This window comes from Tachysurus fulvidraco, chromosome 7 (genome assembly GCF_022655615.1).
Source record: "Tachysurus fulvidraco isolate hzauxx_2018 chromosome 7, HZAU_PFXX_2.0, whole genome shotgun sequence".
Lineage (NCBI taxonomy): Eukaryota > Metazoa > Chordata > Actinopteri > Siluriformes > Bagridae > Tachysurus > Tachysurus fulvidraco.
In genome coordinates, this window is record NC_062524.1 from 27,567,911 (window position 1) to 27,586,794 (window position 18,884).

General features: G+C 41.2%; 1 protein-coding gene across 1 annotated transcript in view; it reads left to right on the forward strand.

Annotated features, from left to right (window-relative positions):
- Positions 1-17,703, forward strand: part of LOC125145257 (catenin alpha-2-like) — a 66,421-nt gene extending 48,718 nt beyond the window's left edge. Inside the window, exon 6 of the mRNA XM_047816682.1 lies at positions 17,440-17,703. Coding sequence (XP_047672638.1) covers positions 17,440-17,688 — 249 coding nt within the window. The 3' untranslated portion in view covers positions 17,689-17,703. The remainder of the gene's footprint in view (positions 1-17,439) is intronic.
- The last annotated feature ends 1,181 nt before the right edge of the window (positions 17,704-18,884 follow it).

The following is an 18,884-nucleotide window of genomic DNA, read 5'->3' on the forward strand; positions in this document are numbered from 1 at the left end:
GCATTTCAGCGACGAGTGCAGAGTAAAAGCCTCGCTTAGTGTCACGAGGTGGAAGAATTCGGCATCAAAAGACGATCATTATCTCCAGGACGATTGCACGGCGTTACGGTAATAGACGCATCAGGGGGTTGTTTTTTTCTTTACGTCCCCCTAAAAACCTCAGATATGAGAATGTTCTGCGTAATGATGGCTGTTTATCGTCAATTAAAGATAAGAGACACCGGGGCATGTGGGCATCATGCCAGGACTCAGGTGGAATAAAATAAATAGATAGATAGATAGATAGATAGATAGATAGATAGATAGATAGATAGATAGATAGATAGATAGATAGATAGATAGATAGATAAACTGTAAAGACAGTCAGGTTTTTTCTTTGTTTTCTTTTCTTTTTTTGTTTTCTTGTTGTGATTTTTTTTTATCTTACGCTTTCATCTTTTTTTATCTTATATTTTTTTTTACCGTTTTCTTTTTTTTTATTGTATATATTTATACTTGTCCTTTGTAACGTTTTTTCGCTACACAAATTCCTTCGATTCTTTTCCTCATTCTTCCTCGTTCCAGTGAGTCATCTTCGGCCTTGTCCGTGTTCTTCTGCTTGGTAAAAAAAAGACTCAGTCGTTCACATGAATCCTTTTTTTTTTTCCGTCATTTTTCTTCATCTTATTGCATCTTTAACTATAAAAAACCTTTTCAGGTTTGCGAATCAAGTTCACGGAATCTAGATGTTTTTTTTTTCCGTTAATAATAGAATTCTAGGCATTTTTTTATTTTATTTTTTATTTATTTATTCTGTGAGTGTGTTGGGAATAGTGTGTGTGGAATCTAATCTAGATAATAATAAAATTCTAGGCATTTATTTATTTATTTGTTTGTTTATTTGTTTATTTATTTATTCGGTGAGTGTGTTGGGAATAGAGTGTGTGGACTCTAATCTAGATAATAATAAAATTCTAGCCATTTATTTATTCGGTGAGTGTGTTGGGAATAGAGTGTGCGGAATCTAATCTAGATAATAATAAAATTCTAGGCATTTATTTATTTATTTATTTGTTTGTTTATTTATTCGGTGAGTGTGTTGGGAATAGAGTGTGCGGAATCTAATCTAGATAATAATAAAATTCTAGGCATTTATTTATTTATTTATTTGTTTGTTTATTTATTTATTCGGTGAGTGTGTTGGGAATAGAGTGTGCGGAATCTAATCTAGATAATAATAAAATTCTAGGCATTTATTTATTTATTTGTTTGTTTATTTGTTTATTTATTTATTCGGTGAGTGTGTTGGGAATAGAGTGTGTGGACTCTAATCTAGATAATAATAAAATTCTAGCCATTTATTTATTCGGTGAGTGTGTTGGGAATAGAGTGTGCGGAATCTAATCTAGATAATAATAAAATTCTAGGCATTTATTTATTTATTTATTTATTTGTTTATTTATTCGGTGAGTGTGTTGGGAATAGAGTGTGCGGAATCTAATCTAGATAATAATAAAATTCTAGGCATTTATTTATTTATTTATTTGTTTGTTTATTTATTCGGTGAGTGTGTTGGGAATAGAGTGTGCGGAATCTAATCTAACACAAAGTACTAAACCGTTTAGGCTGAATAAGGCATGAAACGACCACCGTGATATTACACACAGAATACTAAACCCGAGGTTCAGACTCACAGCTGAAATGTGCTAGCGTCAGCTAACGCGCCTCCGTCCTACTGTGGGACACAAAGCTGAACTGCTGCAATAAAATCAGCCAATTTAAAGCGGGGACGGAAGATAAACGCCGAGCGAGTCTGAATTCCGTAACCATATTTGCTTGGAAACTTCGTCGGTTATAATGTTTACGCGCTCGGGTCCTCGGAGGATCCTATAAAAGTGCTCGGTACGTTTAAAGCTGAAGGTTATTGACCGTCAGTCCTCACAGCTCAGTCGATTCGTGTGTGTTTGAATTCCTTTAAAAAAGCCAGAGTCAGGACAACATTCATCTACAGATCGCTTTTATAAAGAAATCAAGGACGCTCCGATTGAATTTAGCGCACGCTTTACGTGAGCATGGAAAGAAAGAACGTTCTTTTATTTCTCTTTGTCGATACGCGCCAGTGGAAAACTCTGGCGTCGTTCAGCTTCTGTAGCCTCGCTGCTTTATTAGAGTGGAGATAATCCTGTAATAAAGACCAGCTTGTGTCTACTTAATGATGACACAGAGACCTTCCAGGAATGTGACAGTTTCTCCTCCGGATCAATCTGCTGAGTCAAATCTGTTGGTGTTTGTTCTGCTGGTGGTCTCGGATCGTTCAGCGCCGGCGAGATGATACGATATCGGAAAATTCTTCACCGGCTGAAGACAACCTCAGAAGAAAAACAAAAGGGCCACAACATACAAGATGAGAACCTGGGCAAGAAGACCAAAGAAAAGAAAACCTGCTAATCTTCCAATGCAGTGTCTTCGAATACATGAGGACCCGAAGAGGAAAAGATGTAGTGTTTTTGATGACCGAGGAACCGAAGAGGAACCGATGTGGTGTTTTAGATGATACAAGATACCAAAGAGAAGCCAATGTAGTGTTTTAGATGACCGAGGAACCGAAGAGGAACCGATGTGGTGTTTAAGATGTTATGAGATACCAAAGAGAAGCCAATGTAGTGTTTTAGATGACCGAGGAACCTAAGAGGAACCGATGTGGTGTTTAAGATGTTATGAGATACCAAAGAGAAGCCAATGTTGTGTTTTAAAATACATGAGGAAACAAATAGGAAGCAGGTTCTTCATTGCTCCTCTGCATGACCCTGAAAGGGGAATTATAAGTTGAGTCTTAGGCTTTTAATCAGTTGAGAGAAAACCTTTAGGGAATCCATGCTGGACCACATCTGAGATCGTCTGTCAGCTGAAGCCTTCTCTGTGTTGGGCACATGATGGATCATCAGGCTTCAATCTAAGGCTCATAAAAAGCTGTAGATCTTCTAACATTTTAGACATAGAGGCTTTTTTCTTTCCTACGCTGTAACTCAGGCTTCTGTAAAGTGAACTGATTAGACATTGTTCCATTCAGACTGAGATCTGAGGTGAGATCTTTCCCAACAATCTTCTCAATCTGGAGCTTGGAACAAATGATGAGAACTTTAAATTACAGCTTTAGAAGAAGTTCTTTTTATCTGCTGCTACATAGTGATGGTTCATCAGGGTGGGTTTTATATGTATATTTATTTATTTATTTATTTATCTAATCAGTCATTTCTTTTCTTTCATTTACTGGCTGATTTTTTAATTTTATTTACTTTCTTTTTTGTTTCTTTTGTATATATTTATAGATATAAATAAATAAATAAATAAATAAATAAATAAATAAATAAATAAATAAATACTTTACATTTCGAGTGATTTATCTCTGGTCTTGTTCCTCTTCCTGTTCTTGGTGTGTTTGACATGAATCCTGTGTGTGTGTGTGTGTGTGTGTGTGTGTGTGTGTGTGTGTGTGTGTGGTGTGTGCATGTGTGTGTCTGTGGTGTGTGTGTGTGTGTGTGTGTGTGTGAGATGTATGTGTGGTGTGTGTGGGTGGTGTGTGTGTGTGGTGTGTGTGTGTGTGTGGTGTGTGTGTGTCTGTGATGTATGTGTGGTGTGTGTGTGTGTGGTGTGTGTGTGTGTGGGGGGGGGGTGGTATGTGTGTGTGTGGGGGGGGGTGGTATGTGTGTGTGTGTGTGGGGGGTGGTGGTATGTGTGTGTGTGTGTGGGTGGTATGTGTGTGTGTGTGTGTGTTTCATCTCTGGCGTTCTGATTGCTGTGTTTTAGATTAATTGTAATTAGTCCTCAGTCTCTATGTTTGTTTGTTTGTTTGTTTGTTTGTTTGTTTGTTTGTTTGTTTTCCTTGTTGATAACTTGATGAGATGCTCATTGTATCTGTGTCAGTGTCTCTCCCTCTATTAGCTGTTAGAAGTTTCCCTGCAGTGTGTGTCTCTGTCTGTGTGTCTTTGTCTCTCTCTCCCTCTCTCTCTCTCTCTCTCTCTCTCTCTCTCTCTCACTCTCTCTCTCTCACTTTTTCTCTCCCCCTCTCTTTCTGTCTCTGTGTGTCTCTGTGTCTCTATTTCTCAGTGTCTCCTTTTCACTGTGTCTGTGTCTCTGTCTTTGTATTTCTGACTCTCTGTGTCTGTCTCTCTGTCTGTCTCTGTCTCTCTGTCTCTCTGTGCCTCTGTCTCTGTGTGTCTTTGTGTCTGCGTCTCTGTGTCTGTCTCTCTGTCTCTGTATTTCTGTCTCTCTGTGTCTCTGTCTCTGTGTGTCTTTGTGTCTGCGTCTCTGTGTCTGTCTCTGTGTCTGTCTCTGTATTTCTGTCTCTCTGTTTCTGTGTATCTGTCTGTCTCTCTCTCTATCTGTGTCTCTGTGTCTGAGTCTCTGTGTGTCTCTGTCTGTCTCTCTCTTTCTCTCTGTCTCTGTCTCTTTCTGAGTGTGTAGTGTTAATCTTGGTTGGCTGGGGGTGTGGGCCTCGTTGTGGGATTACAGGAAGCTGTGCTGGAGCTGATGTGAATAATTAATAAAGCTATCATCACGTTTACTGCATGTAGCATTACCGGGATTTTTAATTATTTCTCGTTTATTCGTGGGGTAATAAATAAATTCTAACGACCTCAGAGAGCAGCGCTGGTAATTATTCTACTCCTCTGCAAGCATTACACACACACACACACACACACACACACACACACACACACACACACACACACACACACTCTCTCACTGAGGTGTGATGTGCACTCCAGGGCAGTGTGTGTTTGTGTGTTTGTGTTGTATTATCTGAGCGAACTCCAACTAATCCCCCTAACACCCCTCGCCCACCTACTTGCCCTCCCAGGTGAGTGTTTCTCCCAGGATTCTCTCTCATTCACACCCTGTGTGTCCTTTTTAGATGCTTTTCTGTGTTTTCTTCTTTTCTTTTCTTTTCTTTTCTTTTCTTTTCTTTTCTTTTAAATGTTTTATCTATCTATCTATCTATCTATCTATCTATCTATCTATCTATCTATCTATCTATTCTCCCTTTTTTCTTTTCTTTTTTCTTTTTAGTGCTTTTATTCCCTTATTTTTTTTCTCTTTTTCTGTTTTCTGTATGTTTTCAACACTGTGTGTGTAACGACTCACCACAACACTGTGTGTAACGACTCACCACAACACTGTGTGTAACGACTCACCACAACACTGTGTGTGTAACGACTCACCACAACACTGTGTGTGTAACGACTCACCACAACACTGTGTGTGTAACGACTCACCACAACACTGTGTGTGTAACGACTCACCACAACACTGTGTGTGTAACGACTCACCACAACACTGTGTGTGTAACGACTCACCACGACACTGTGTGTGTAACGACTCACCACGACACTGTGTGTGTAACGACTCACCACGACACTGTGTGTAACGACTCACCACGACACTGTGTGTAACGACTCACCACAACACTGTGTGTAACGACTCACCACAACACTGTGTGTGTAACGACTCACCACAACACTGTGTGTGTAACGACTCACCACAACACTGTGTGTGTAACGACTCACCACAACACTGTGTGTGTAACGACTCACCACAACACTGTGTGTGTAACGACTCACCACAACACTGTGTGTGTAACGACTCACCACAACACTGTGTGTGTAACGACTCACCACGACACTGTGTGTAACGACTCACCACGACACTGTGTGTAACGACTCACCACGACACTGTGTGTGACGACTCACCACAACACTGTGTGTAACGACTCACCACAACACTGTGTGTGTAACGACTCACCACAACACTGTGTGTGTAACGACTCACCACGACACTATGTGTAACGACTCACCACGACACTGTGTGTAACGACTCACCACGACACTGTGTGTAACGACTCACCACAACACTATGTGTAACGACTCACCACAACACTGTGTGTGTAACGACTCACCACGACACTGTGTGTAACGACTCACCACGACACTGTGTGTGACGACTCACCACAACACTGTGTGTGACGACTCACCACGACACTGTGTGTGTAACGACTCACCACGACACTGTGTGTGACGACTCACCACGACACTGTGTGTGTAACGACGCACCACGACACTGTGTGTGTAACGACTCACCACGACACTGTGTGTGTAACCGACTCACCACAACACTGTGTGTGTAACGACTCACCACGACACTGTGTGTGACGACTCACCACGACACTGTGTGTGTGTAACGACTCACCACGACGCTGTGTGTGTAACGACTCACCACGACACTGTGTGTAACCGACTCACCACAACATTGTGTGTGTAACGACTCACCACAACACTGTGTGTAACGACTCACCACAACACTGTGTGTAACGACTCACCACAACACTGTGTGTAACGACTCACCACAACACTGTGTGTAACGACTCACCACAACACTGTGTGTGTAACGACTCACCACAACACTGTGTGTGTAACGACTCACCACAACACTGTGTGTGTAACGACTCACCACGACACTGTGTGTGTAACGACTCACCACGACACTGTGTGTGTAACGACTCACCACAACACTGTGTGTGTAACGACTCACCACGACACTGTGTGTGTAACGACTCACCACGACACTGTGTGTGTAACGACTCACCACGACACTGTGTGTAACGACTCACCACGACACTGTGTGTAACGACTCACCACGACACTGTGTGTGTAACGACTCACCACAACACTGTGTGTGTAACGACTCACCACAACACTGTGTGTGTAACGACTCACCACAACACTGTGTGTGTAACGACTCACCACGACACTGTGTGTAACGACTCACCACGACACTGTGTGTAACGACTCACCACGACACTGTGTGTGACGACTCACCACAACACTGTGTGTAACGACTCACCACAACACTGTGTGTGTAACGACTCACCACAACACTGTGTGTGTAACGACTCACCACGACACTATGTGTAACGACTCACCACGACACTGTGTGTAACGACTCACCACGACACTGTGTGTAACGACTCACCACAACACTATGTGTAACGACTCACCACGACACTGTGTGTGTAACGACTCACCACGACACTGTGTGTAACGACTCACCACGACACTGTGTGTGACGACTCACCACAACACTGTGTGTGACGACTCACCACGACACTGTGTGTGTAACGACTCACCACGACACTGTGTGTGACGACTCACCACGACACTGTGTGTGTAACGACGCACCACGACACTGTGTGTGTAACGACTCACCACGACACTGTGTGTGTAACCGACTCACCACTACACTGTGTGTGTAACGACTCACCACGACACTGTGTGTGACGACTCACCACGACACTGTGTGTGTGTAACGACTCACCACGACGCTGTGTGTGTAACGACTCACCACGACACTGTGTGTAACCGACTCACCACAACATTGTGTGTGTAACGACTCACCACAACACTGTGTGTAACGACTCACCACAACACTGTGTGTAACGACTCACCACAACACTGTGTGTAACGACTCACCACAACACTGTGTGTGTAACGACTCACCACAACACTGTGTGTGTAACGACTCACCACAACACTGTGTGTGTAACGACTCACCACGACACTGTGTGTGTAACGACTCACCACGACACTGTGTGTGTAACGACTCACCACAACACTGTGTGTGTAACGACTCACCACAACACTGTGTGTGTAACGACTCACCACAACACTGTGTGTAACGACTCACCACGACACTGTGTGTAACGACTCACCACGACACTGTGTGTGTAACGACTCACCACAACACTGTGTGTGTAACGACTCACCACGACACTGTGTGTATAACGACTCACCACAACACTGTGTGTAACGACTCACCACGACACTGTGTGTGTAACGACTCACCACAACACTGTGTGTGTAACGACTCACCACAACACTGTGTGTGTAACGACTCACCACAACACTACAATATCACCTGAACACCACAGTTAACTTTATTTGCTGTTCAGCTCTCTCCCACTCGGGGGATCGTCTCTCGGATGCCACACCGTCACACGCTGCCAGCGCTGAATCTGGCAACCGGCAAACTTTTTACAACCTTCTCCACTTTCCACCGCTTTTAAAGCCAAAACGTTATACAATCATATGTGGGAGTTTATTAATGGAGGCTGTGAGAATAATAACAACCGGCGGGAATTTGTAGGAGGTTTGGAAATAAATTTTAGCCTCCGAAGTCGTCCTGTAACGTCTAAATAAAATCTGTGTCTATTACAGCAAGATTAATATTGCTAAAATATTTGTGTTGACACCGGAGACTTCTTCTGTAGACAGATATGAGGAAGAAGGAACACTGAGAGGAACCAGATCTGAAAGGAAACCCATCATCATCCTCATCAAAACTTTACTCTACTTGTACCCGTGTCTAGGCCACGGGGTAGGGTGACTCGAGAGAGAGCCTGGTGGTGGCAGCATCATGCTGTGCAGCTGCATCTCTTCAGCTGGGATCTGAACTCCCTTCATCTCCAGATTTTGCAGGTCCCCGTTAGACTGGACACTGTTTATCTGATTGTTAGAAGGTGCTGAGACTGGAGACTCGTGGTGTAATTAAAAGGTTCCTCACTAGAGAAGGTCCAGATTCACACCACTGCATATAAAGATTTAACATTCAGTCTCTCCGGATTCCTGCTGCACCTCCTTCTGCCTCCTTCCATCCCAGGAGGTTATGGGGTCTGACCTCCTGACAGGAAGAGATATAGAAGGCATCCTAGAAGGCTGGCACTGGCGAGAACCCTGTGCCAGGATCCAGCATCATTAGGAAGCTGGATGTGTCCGCGTCCGGCCCGTCTCATCTAGTGATGAATGACGTGGCTCCTGTTATAGCTGCCACGTTCATCAGCGACGGCTGGAGGGTTGAGCGTGAGGATCGAGAGCTAAACCTGCGTTCGCGCAGTCGCCACGTCGTCTCCGGGCACAGGGGGGGGCAACATTCGGGTCTTTTTGTGGTTAAGAAATTCATTACGAGATCAATTTTGGCTTGATGATCGTTATTGGTCCCATAGATAAATGATGAATTAATAATTCTATCCATAATTCGAATGTATACACGTTTAAAAAATAAATAAGTAACAAAATTAACGTCACATTTTGCTGGAACTCTTCAAACTTGGTGGTAATGTCATAATGTGTGTTTATACCCTCACACACACACACACACACACACACACACACACACACACACACACACACACACACACACACACAGCATTGTTTCTATCCTATAGACATTTTATGTTGTGTTGTCATGGCAACCGGTTCTGTGGAGAAATGCATGAGCAGCTAGACACCAATTTACAGCTTTAACAAGAGCAAAAAGAAGAAAGAAGAAAAGATAAAGCACGTCGCGTTATACATGAGGATTTCACGATTTCTCGACCGATCGTGTACCGAGGGATTAGGCGACAATATCCCAGTGTGAACAAAAAGGGAGGAGAAGATGTAGGATGAGTCTGAGGATGCGAAGGCGTGGATGCGGATCGCCACGTACAGTATATATAACATAAATGAACCGAAAACACAAAGCAAAGAGTAACCGATTCACCTTCAGTAGGTGAGTCGATTCAGAGTCGATTCAGAGTTGACTCACTCTCTCTCTCTCTCTCTCTGTTCTCACCTGCGTAAAGAACCGCACTGAGGCGGAGAACACAGCAGGGCTCTGCTTAAATGGACTAATCACTGAATATGTCAGTAAATGCTGCTTAATGGACCCCATTGTCATGTTTCCTCTGAAGTCGCGGCACGTGACACCTGGAAGTGAACGAGCTCCGATTCATTTCCTAGTTTTCTTTTATTACATTTATTACGTCTTTTATCGGAGAAAAAAAAAAAAAAAACGACTTTACAAATTACAAACTGTTAGAAAATGACCCTTTTCACTGCGTATACATATACAGAGTGTGACTGTAAGTGGTTTAGTGGACACTATTCATGTGTTTAATAATAACACCGTAATAAAAAAGGCTTAGTTATAATAACGGTTAACCTAAAATTCATAGAATTAGCCATATGACTGACCCCGATCCTGTACAGCAGACCACCAAAATAAAAGTACTCCATTAAATAAACACTGTGGAAAAAAAAGAACCATCTAAACACTTTTACAGCACACAAAGGCCTCGTCTTCACGATATCTCTCTTTAAACGACTGCGAGAGCTTTAGACCCGACTCGTGAGGCAAATTAGCTCATTTTAAAGTCCCAGGGTGGTGATGTGGAAAGAGCTGAACGAGAGGAACGAGGGACGGACGTTTGTGTGTTTAAAACGAGAGCCGTTTCACTTCAGCCCCTGACCCTTTATCGGTTTATTTATCTCTTTGTTCCGTCAAACCCGGAGAAGAAAAAAAAAAAAGAAAGGGAAGTTTGTTGTCTTTGTTGTGCTGAAGATGTGAATTATATATACCAATGACACCGGACTCAGAGTCAACAACGAGGCAAGAGAATGAAACGATGCTGATGCTCAGAGGGATGGATCGCTTCACGGTCTCGGGCAATAACACACACATACACACACACACACACACACACACACACACACACACACACACATAATAATAATAATACAGTTTGTGGTCATATTTATCATGATTGCATTCGTCAGCAGCTTATGAAGAGAGGAATCAAACCTCTGACGAGTAAGAAAAAACAAGCATGTGTGTGTGTGTGTGTGTTTGTGTGTGTGTGTGTGTGTGTGTCCTTCAGCACCTGACACTTATCGAACTGTGTTTAGTTTTAAAGTTAAACACAGAGGAGCGCGTCATTTATGGGGAGTGTTATTAAAAGTAACGAAGCTCAGGAGTCGATCATTCTGTGGAGGATCATGAAGGAGTTTTTTTATTTATTCGTTCGAATTATTTTTGGCATGTTTTTGTTTGTTTGAACCTTTATTTATTTATTTATTTATTTATTTATTTATTTATTTATCCTAGATCATGTTGTTCACTTGTGTTAATGTCTATATAAGGAAACGAATATTTTATAATATTATATATATATATATATATATATATATATATATATATATATATATATATATATATATATAAATTTCACTTAATCCTTTTCTGTCATTCATTTAATTTAAGCTCAGACGTTTTATATGGGACAGAACACGATCCTTTCGTTAAGTGAATTTAAACTTGTTCTAAACACAAGAGACGTAGCGAAGCCCGGCAGCACCTGATGATCTCGGCACACGTGTCCTCAGTCGCTCTGCTTCTCAGGCGTACGTTCGGTCGTGTCAGAGATATGATGGATGACGTGTCCTCCTCCGACCTCGTCTCCCTGCACTCCGGAGGCTTCCTGATTCAGCCCCATGTCCCTCTCACTAGGTCACGAGCGCCAGTAAAGTCGAGCACAGCTGAGCTGCAGGGATCCACGGATCCATTAATCATCCGTGTGTCGGACTTCCGGGGAATATCCGTGTGGAGATTTTTTATATCGGATTCTTCATGTGTGCCGGATGTTAGTGACACTGTAAACACGATGCATTCGTTCATTTCATCACGAAGCGATCTCTATTTCAGGGAAGCTGATTGGATAAAAAGGCAGTGCATTATGGTTTCTATGGTAACAGCTCACTTGCCCTCGTAGAGAAGGTTCTGTTTGTTCTGTACGCGTACAATTTAGTGAAGGAGTCTTGGACTATGATCTTTTCCACCCTTCATCAAGACTCTAGGACCTCATTAACAAATGAAATGCAAAACTTGCTCTCATCTGAAAAGAGGACTTTGGACCAGCGGACCACCGGACCACCATTCCTTGTGAAGTTCAGATAAATTCATGAATGGATTTTGCTTGACAAGCCTCTCGATGCTGAGGTTCTCTCAGTCTGTTGTGCATCTTTTTCTTCCACTCAACTTTCTGTCTGTTAACATGCCTGGATACAGAACTCTGTGAACAGCTTCTTTAGCAATGAATGTTTACTGAATGGCTTTTTGTCTCCTTGTGAAGGGTGTCACTGATTGTCTTATGGACAATAGTCACGTCAGATTCATGACTGTCTTCCCCATGATTGTGTAGCCTAGTGGACCAAAGTCAGAGACCATTTTGATGGCTAATGAAACCTTTGCAGGTGTTTTGAGTTGTTTAGCTCACTGGTCCCCAACCTTTTATTCACTGCGGACCGGTCAAAGTTTGATAATTTTACCACGGCCCGCTGGGGGAGGGGGGTGGGGGTTGGCGCCCTTTTTTAAACATGCCTTTTCAACTCACTACAACGCTAAATCGATGAGAACCCTGAGCTTGTTTCTTTACAACGAGACGGTTCCATCTGGGGTAATAGGAGACAATGACACCCGAAGTGTGTCGCTTATGTCCAGTTTATTCTGTTGTTTTGTTTCGGTTGCCATCACTGCAGAAAACCCCGCTTCACACAGATAGCATGTCGGAAATGGCGATAGGGATTTAAGTGCTGTGGTGACAATCTCAGGGTATTCCGCCATGACTTTAATCCAGAACACCGGCAGAGTTTCTAACTTTCTAACGACGTCTGTTTCGTGCTCATTTTTGCTAATTTGTGGGTTAAATTTGAGCAAACACAATATACACGTACACCAAGCACTGTTAAACATGACAAAGTACCGGTGAACAGAGAGAAGAGCGATACACACCTTCTCTCTCCACCAAAGCTACAACACCACTGCCGCTCGCAGCCGCTCAGCTCCAGACGTCACCTAAACCCGGCCAGATATCATGATATTTTGCGCATGCGCGGTATCGGTGCGGCTTTAGGTGACGTCTCTCAGCTCCCGGTTAACCTCTCGTCCATGGAAAGTCGCACAAACCCGGGAGAAATACACCACAGTAAATAAAATGGGAATAATTGAATGATCCTTGGGCGGCCCGGTACCATTTGGTCCATGGACCGGTACCCGGGAATCGGTCCGCGGCCCGGGGGTGTGGGACCACTGGTTTAGCTGATTGACATGTCACCATATTCTAATTTTTTTAAAGTTTTTGTTAAATGTGAGCCAAAAATCAGGACAATTAAAAGAACCAAAGTTAAATGACTGAAATAAACAAACTTATCCATGACTTTCTAATTTATCGAGATTTATTGCACCTGTAGATAATAGTTATTTTATATATAAAAACTAAGTATGAAACTTTTTTTACTCAATCGGACTTTTGGAGATAAAACAGAATCCTTTTATGACATGTTTGAGGCTGTAATGTTTATATCGATGATAAAAGTCCTGTAGACGCCATTTAAATAAATCGTCCATTTAACAAATGTAATATTTACATATTCAGTAAACACTCATTATTCATGCGTATACACTCGTGTGTGTTTACACTGAAGGATGATGTTAGAGTTTAATACACAGCATCGTCTCTGTTCTTAATCATCTCTAACATCATCTTCTTTTAATGGACGTTGTATTCTGTAGCGGCTCCAGGGTTGTTGTTATTATTATTATTATTATTATTATTATTATTATTATTATTATTATTATTATTATTATTCTTTATAAAGCAGGTCCAGCTCTTCCTGGACTAACACACGTGTCCTGAGTGTAGTTCTGTATGTAGGTCAGGAGTCAGACGGAGACCTGAGTGAGTTTACACACGACTTCGAACGTCGTTAATAACACTGCTACAGAGGAGAGAGGAGACTCGTGCAGCCACACTCGTCTATCGCTCTGTTCATCTGTCATCCTGCTACACTCTCACTTACTACTCTGTATCTGATCCCTCTCTTTCTCTCTCTCTTTCTCTCTCTCTCTCTCTCTCTCTCTCTCTCTCTCTCTCTCTCTCTCTCACTTTATCTCTCACTCTCTCTCTCTCTCTCTCTCTCTCTCTCTCTCTCACACACACACACACACACACACACACATTATCTCTCTCTCTCTCTCACTTTATCTCTCTCTCTCTCTCTCACTCACACACACACTTTATCTCTCTCTCATACTCAATTTATTAGTGCCTTTCCATCTGTCTGTCTGTCTTTCACTCTTTCATTGTATCCCTGTCTCTCTTCTCTCCTTCTTTTAGTCTCTTGTTTTCTGTCTGTCTCTCTCACCCATCTTTCTCCACCTGCCTCTCTCTTTCTCTTCTTGTGTCTTTTCCACTTTTGCTCTCTCTCTCTCTCTCTCTCTCTCTCTCTCTCTCTCTCTCTCTCTCTCTCTCTCTCTCTCTCAGGCAAGCTGTCTTTCTTCCTCTCTTTGTTTTTTCCCCTTCAGCCTAGAGGAATAAGTTAAGTCACAGAGGAAATATAAAAGTAGGTTATGTGTAGTGTTCTCCTGTCCTCTCTCTCTCTCTCTCTCTCTCTCTCTCTCTCTCTCTCTCTCTCTCTGATAAAGAGATGTGTCAGTGTGACTGGAGCAGAACGCTGCATCTTCAACACTTAAAGAGATATGAATGATGTGACACAGAATAACTCGCTCATGCCGCTCGTCCCCTTCTGGGAGGTGAAGTTATATCTGTTTATTCATCACACACCGCTGTAGAAACTACTGGCCACAGTTATTTTATTTCCCAGCCACCTCCACGTTTTACCTGGAAGCTTTTATTTAAAATTGCAGACATCAATTTGCAAATAAAACCACATGCATAACTACACAAACATTTAACTCACTCTCATCATTACTGAGTTACACTGATCTTAATGTTCTGACAGAAAGTTAGTTAACTGATTTACCACAATCTAAGAGCCATAAAAGTATCGCTATGGCTACGGTGTGCATGCTGTGTGTGTGTGTGTGTGTGTGTGTGTGTGTGTGTGTGTGTGTGTGTGTGTGTGTGTGTGTGTGTGTGTGTGTGTGTGTGTGTGTCTGTGTGTCTGTGTGCTCTCTCTTACTGGAAGCAGTTCCTACAGTCTCACTTTAAGCTCAGGGTCACACTCCTGTTCCAAGCAGCGCTGCTGAATACTGCAGAAAGCAGTCGAGATGTGCATGTAGAGTATAAGTGTAGAGTATAAGTGTAGAGTATAAGTGTAGAGTATAAGTGTAGAGTATATGTGTAGAGTATATGTGTAGAGTATAAGTGTAGAGTATAAGTGTAGAGTATAAGTGTAGAGTATATGTGTAGAGTATATGTGTAGAGTATAAGTGTAAAGTATAAGTGTAGAGTATAAGTGTAGAGTATATGTGTAGAGTATAAGTGTAGAGTATAAGTGTAGAGTATAAGTGTAGAGTATAAGTGTAGAGTATAAGTGTAGAGTATAAGTGTAAAGTATAAGTGTAGAGTATAAGTGTAGAGTATAAGTGTAGAGTATATGTGTAGAGTATAAGTGTAGAGTATAAGTGTAGAGTATATGTGTAGAGTATAAGTGTAGAGTATAAGTGTAAAGTATAAGTGTAGAGTATAAGTGTAGAGTATAAGTGTAGAGTATATGTGTAGAGTATAAGTGTAGAGTATAAGTGTAGAGTATAAGTGTAGAGTATAAGTGTAGAGTATATGTGTAGAGTATAAGTGTAGAGTATAAGTGTAGAGTATATGTGTAGAGTATAAGTGTAGAGTATATGTGTAGAGTATAAGTGTAGAGTATAAGTGTAGAGTATAAGTGTAAAGTATAAGTGTAGAGTATAAGTGTAGAGTATAAGTGTAGAGTATATGTGTAGAGTATAAGTGTAGAGTATAAGTGTAGAGTATAAGTGTAGAGTATAAGTGTAGAGTATAAGTGTAGAGTATAAGTGTAGAGTATATGTGTAGAGTATATGTGTAGAGTATATGTGTAGAGTATATGTGTAGAGTATAAGTGTAGAGTATAAGTGTAGAGTATAAGTGTAGAGTATAAGTGTAGAGTATATGTGTAGAGTATATGTGTAGAGTATAAGTGTAGAGTATAAGTGTAGAGTATAAGTGTAGAGTATATGTGTAGAGTATAAGTGTAGAGTATAAGTGTAGAGTATAAGTGTAGAGTATATGTGTAGAGTATATGTGTAGAGTATAAGTGTAGAGTATAAGTGTAGAGTATATGTGTAGAGTATATGTGTAGAGTATAAGTGTAGAGTATAAGTGTAGAGTATAAGTGTAGAGTATAAGTGTAGAGTATAAGTGTAGAGTATAAGTGTAGAGTATAAGTGTAGAGTATAAGTGTAGAGTATAAGTGTAGAGTATATGTGTAGAGTATATGTGTAGAGTATATGTGTAGAGTATATGTGTAGAGTATAAGTGTAGAGTATAAGTGTAGAGTATAAGTGTAGAGTATAAGTGTAGAGTATATGTGTAGAGTATAAGTGTAGAGTATAAGTGTAGAGTATAAGTGTAGAGTATATGTGTAGAGTATATGTGTAGAGTATATGTGTAGAGTATATGTGTAGAGTTAGCAGAGCCATAATGAACATGCCATGTGCTCGGGCGACTCTGTAAATCATCTAATAAATAAATAAATAAATAAATAAATAAATAAATAAATAAATAAATAAATAAAGCCACTAACAAACACTGTGTGTAATCAGACTTGACTCTTACACCTTTCACCTCTACTGTATGATTCTGGGATTCTGGAGCTGCTGGAAATGAGCAACTATCTAAGTTATATTGTTATTTATTTAATTCTAATCTAAAAATGAATGCAACAAATGAGTCAGTTATTTAGATCCTTGTCAGTGCATAAAGCTGCGTATGGGCCTGTTAGCCTTTGTAAAATAAAAATAAATATTTGAACAAAGCGAACTTTCTGTTACGAATGTAAATTTGCCGTATTACCGCAGATCGTCTCCTTCTCAAGTTTCCTCCAGACACACATTTTTTTTTTACCTCCTCACTTCAAACTGCTGCGGACGGCATATTTAAATTTCAGCGCAATAAAACAATATCGCTACCATCAATATGGTAATTCTCTCCCTCTCTCTGTAGCCAACATAAAAACTCTATTTTGAGGCAAACTTTAAAACAGTAAAATCACGAGGGCTCTGGAGTCTACGTTCTGCTCTTAATAGGGCTATTAAAGCGCACAGCCGCTTGTAACCGAGGCCTTGGATCTCGCCTTGAAGGTCATCGTTCTTTTTTACTCCAGAACACTGAGCTCAGAACCATAAGTCTCCGTGCCAAAAACCCCTCGATTCTCTCCTCCAGCGCTCACCGCGCACCCGCTCGCCTTCACCTCACGCCTCATCACACATCACGCCGTGTTACATCCACGCAGTCGGGGTACGGATGATGAGCGCGAAGTCCGAGAGACTCTTTTAATCATATTTTTAATACACGTTTTAGAACGGAGCAAAACGGCAAAGCGAGACTTTTATTAGATGTTTCTAAATGACGGCAGTTTAATTTACAGAGTGGAGAAAATCGCATCGGAGAAAATCTTAAACGTATAGTATATAGTAGAAGACTGACCTGAAATTAAATACAAAATGAATCGATTCAGTCTACTTCTGGGTCATAAGATAAGAAAAGAAAACAAAAAACATACAAGTGTTTATTTACACTATTTACATGCAGAATCTTTGTTCATCTTTCAGAATAAAATCATTCTGGACCCCCTGACATTCAGCGAGGCTCGTTTCAGACCTTCGCTGGAGGAGCGTCTGGAGAGCATCATCAGCGGCGCCGCCCTCATGGCCGACTCGTCGTGTACGCGTGACGACCGTCGAGAACGCATCGTGGCCGAGTGCAACGCTGTGCGCCAAGCGCTACAGGATCTGCTCAGCGAGTACATGAACAACGTGAGTGCGATTCTTCTGTTTGCTGAGATCAGACACGTTATATAACAGTAAATCAATTCTCAACGTTTTTATATATTTAGTTTGTTCAAAGCTAACAGGCGTCACCACTGCCATCAGTCTACATCATCTCTGTTTCGACTTTCGTCCTTATTCCTTGAGAGAGGGAGAAAAAACCCACTATGTGATATTTACTTTATTTAGTACACCGTACACATGGTCTGAAGGATCTGGTGGATCTTCTGGAATTTATACTTTTTTTTTTTTATTTTTTTATCAGAGGTCCTTGTGTGATTTCTCTTTAGCACTGAGCCATTAGCAGATCTTCTAATGTTGACCCAGGTCTTAGCAGGAAGTGTCTTTTCGTCCATGTGATGATCAGAAGATCAGAGCTTTCTGTCCATGAAGGGAACTGAGAGGATATTTAATGCTCCTTCTTATTCAGTGAGCCTCTGGGTGGAAGTGGGACACGACAGCGGCAGTAAAGGTGACCGTTACATCTGCTCTCCGCTTAGATACTCTTGTCCAAGTCTTTCTGGGTGGCTGAAGACGTTCTATCTAACGACCTCGTGTCTTTTATAACGTTCACCTCTCTCGCTGTTTTGTGAGAATCTGAACACACAAGCAGGCAGATCTGTTTCTCTGGATTGGGCTTTATTCTGTAAATCAGAAGAAGATATTGTTTCCGTCCGTAGGGAACCGCACTCGTCTTCAGCTCCTGTCGTAGGTGTAGGTTTGCTCCATGCAGTCAAAACAAGATAAACAAATCAAACAATCCTGTTTCGGCTTTCTCAAATACCCCCAGGTATTTATCTAAGAGCTCCAGATATGGAACAGAGGACACAGTATTGATATTACCACTCCAGCGGAACAGATTTGCTGGAATTGCATCGATTTTTTTTTTTTTTTTTTTGCTGATTTGTTGATACATGAAGCTACTTTTAAAGTAATTTGTTCTATTATTCTGGCTAGATTCATTAAAGTCTGTCATCTTTTTAACTTTGAGCTATCTACTGTAGCATGTGGCTAGCTAACAGAGAACACGACGGATGAACAAGCTGAGTCGGAGTACTTTAGTAACTTCCAACAGAACGAAATGAAACCTTTTAGAATCAACATAAAGTACGAAATAATATTGGATAATTTTTAAAAAAAAATAATTAATAAAAAAAAAAAAAAGGATTCCCCTCAAAGGTTTTGCTTTATTTATTTATTTATTTATTTATTTATTTATTTATTTATTT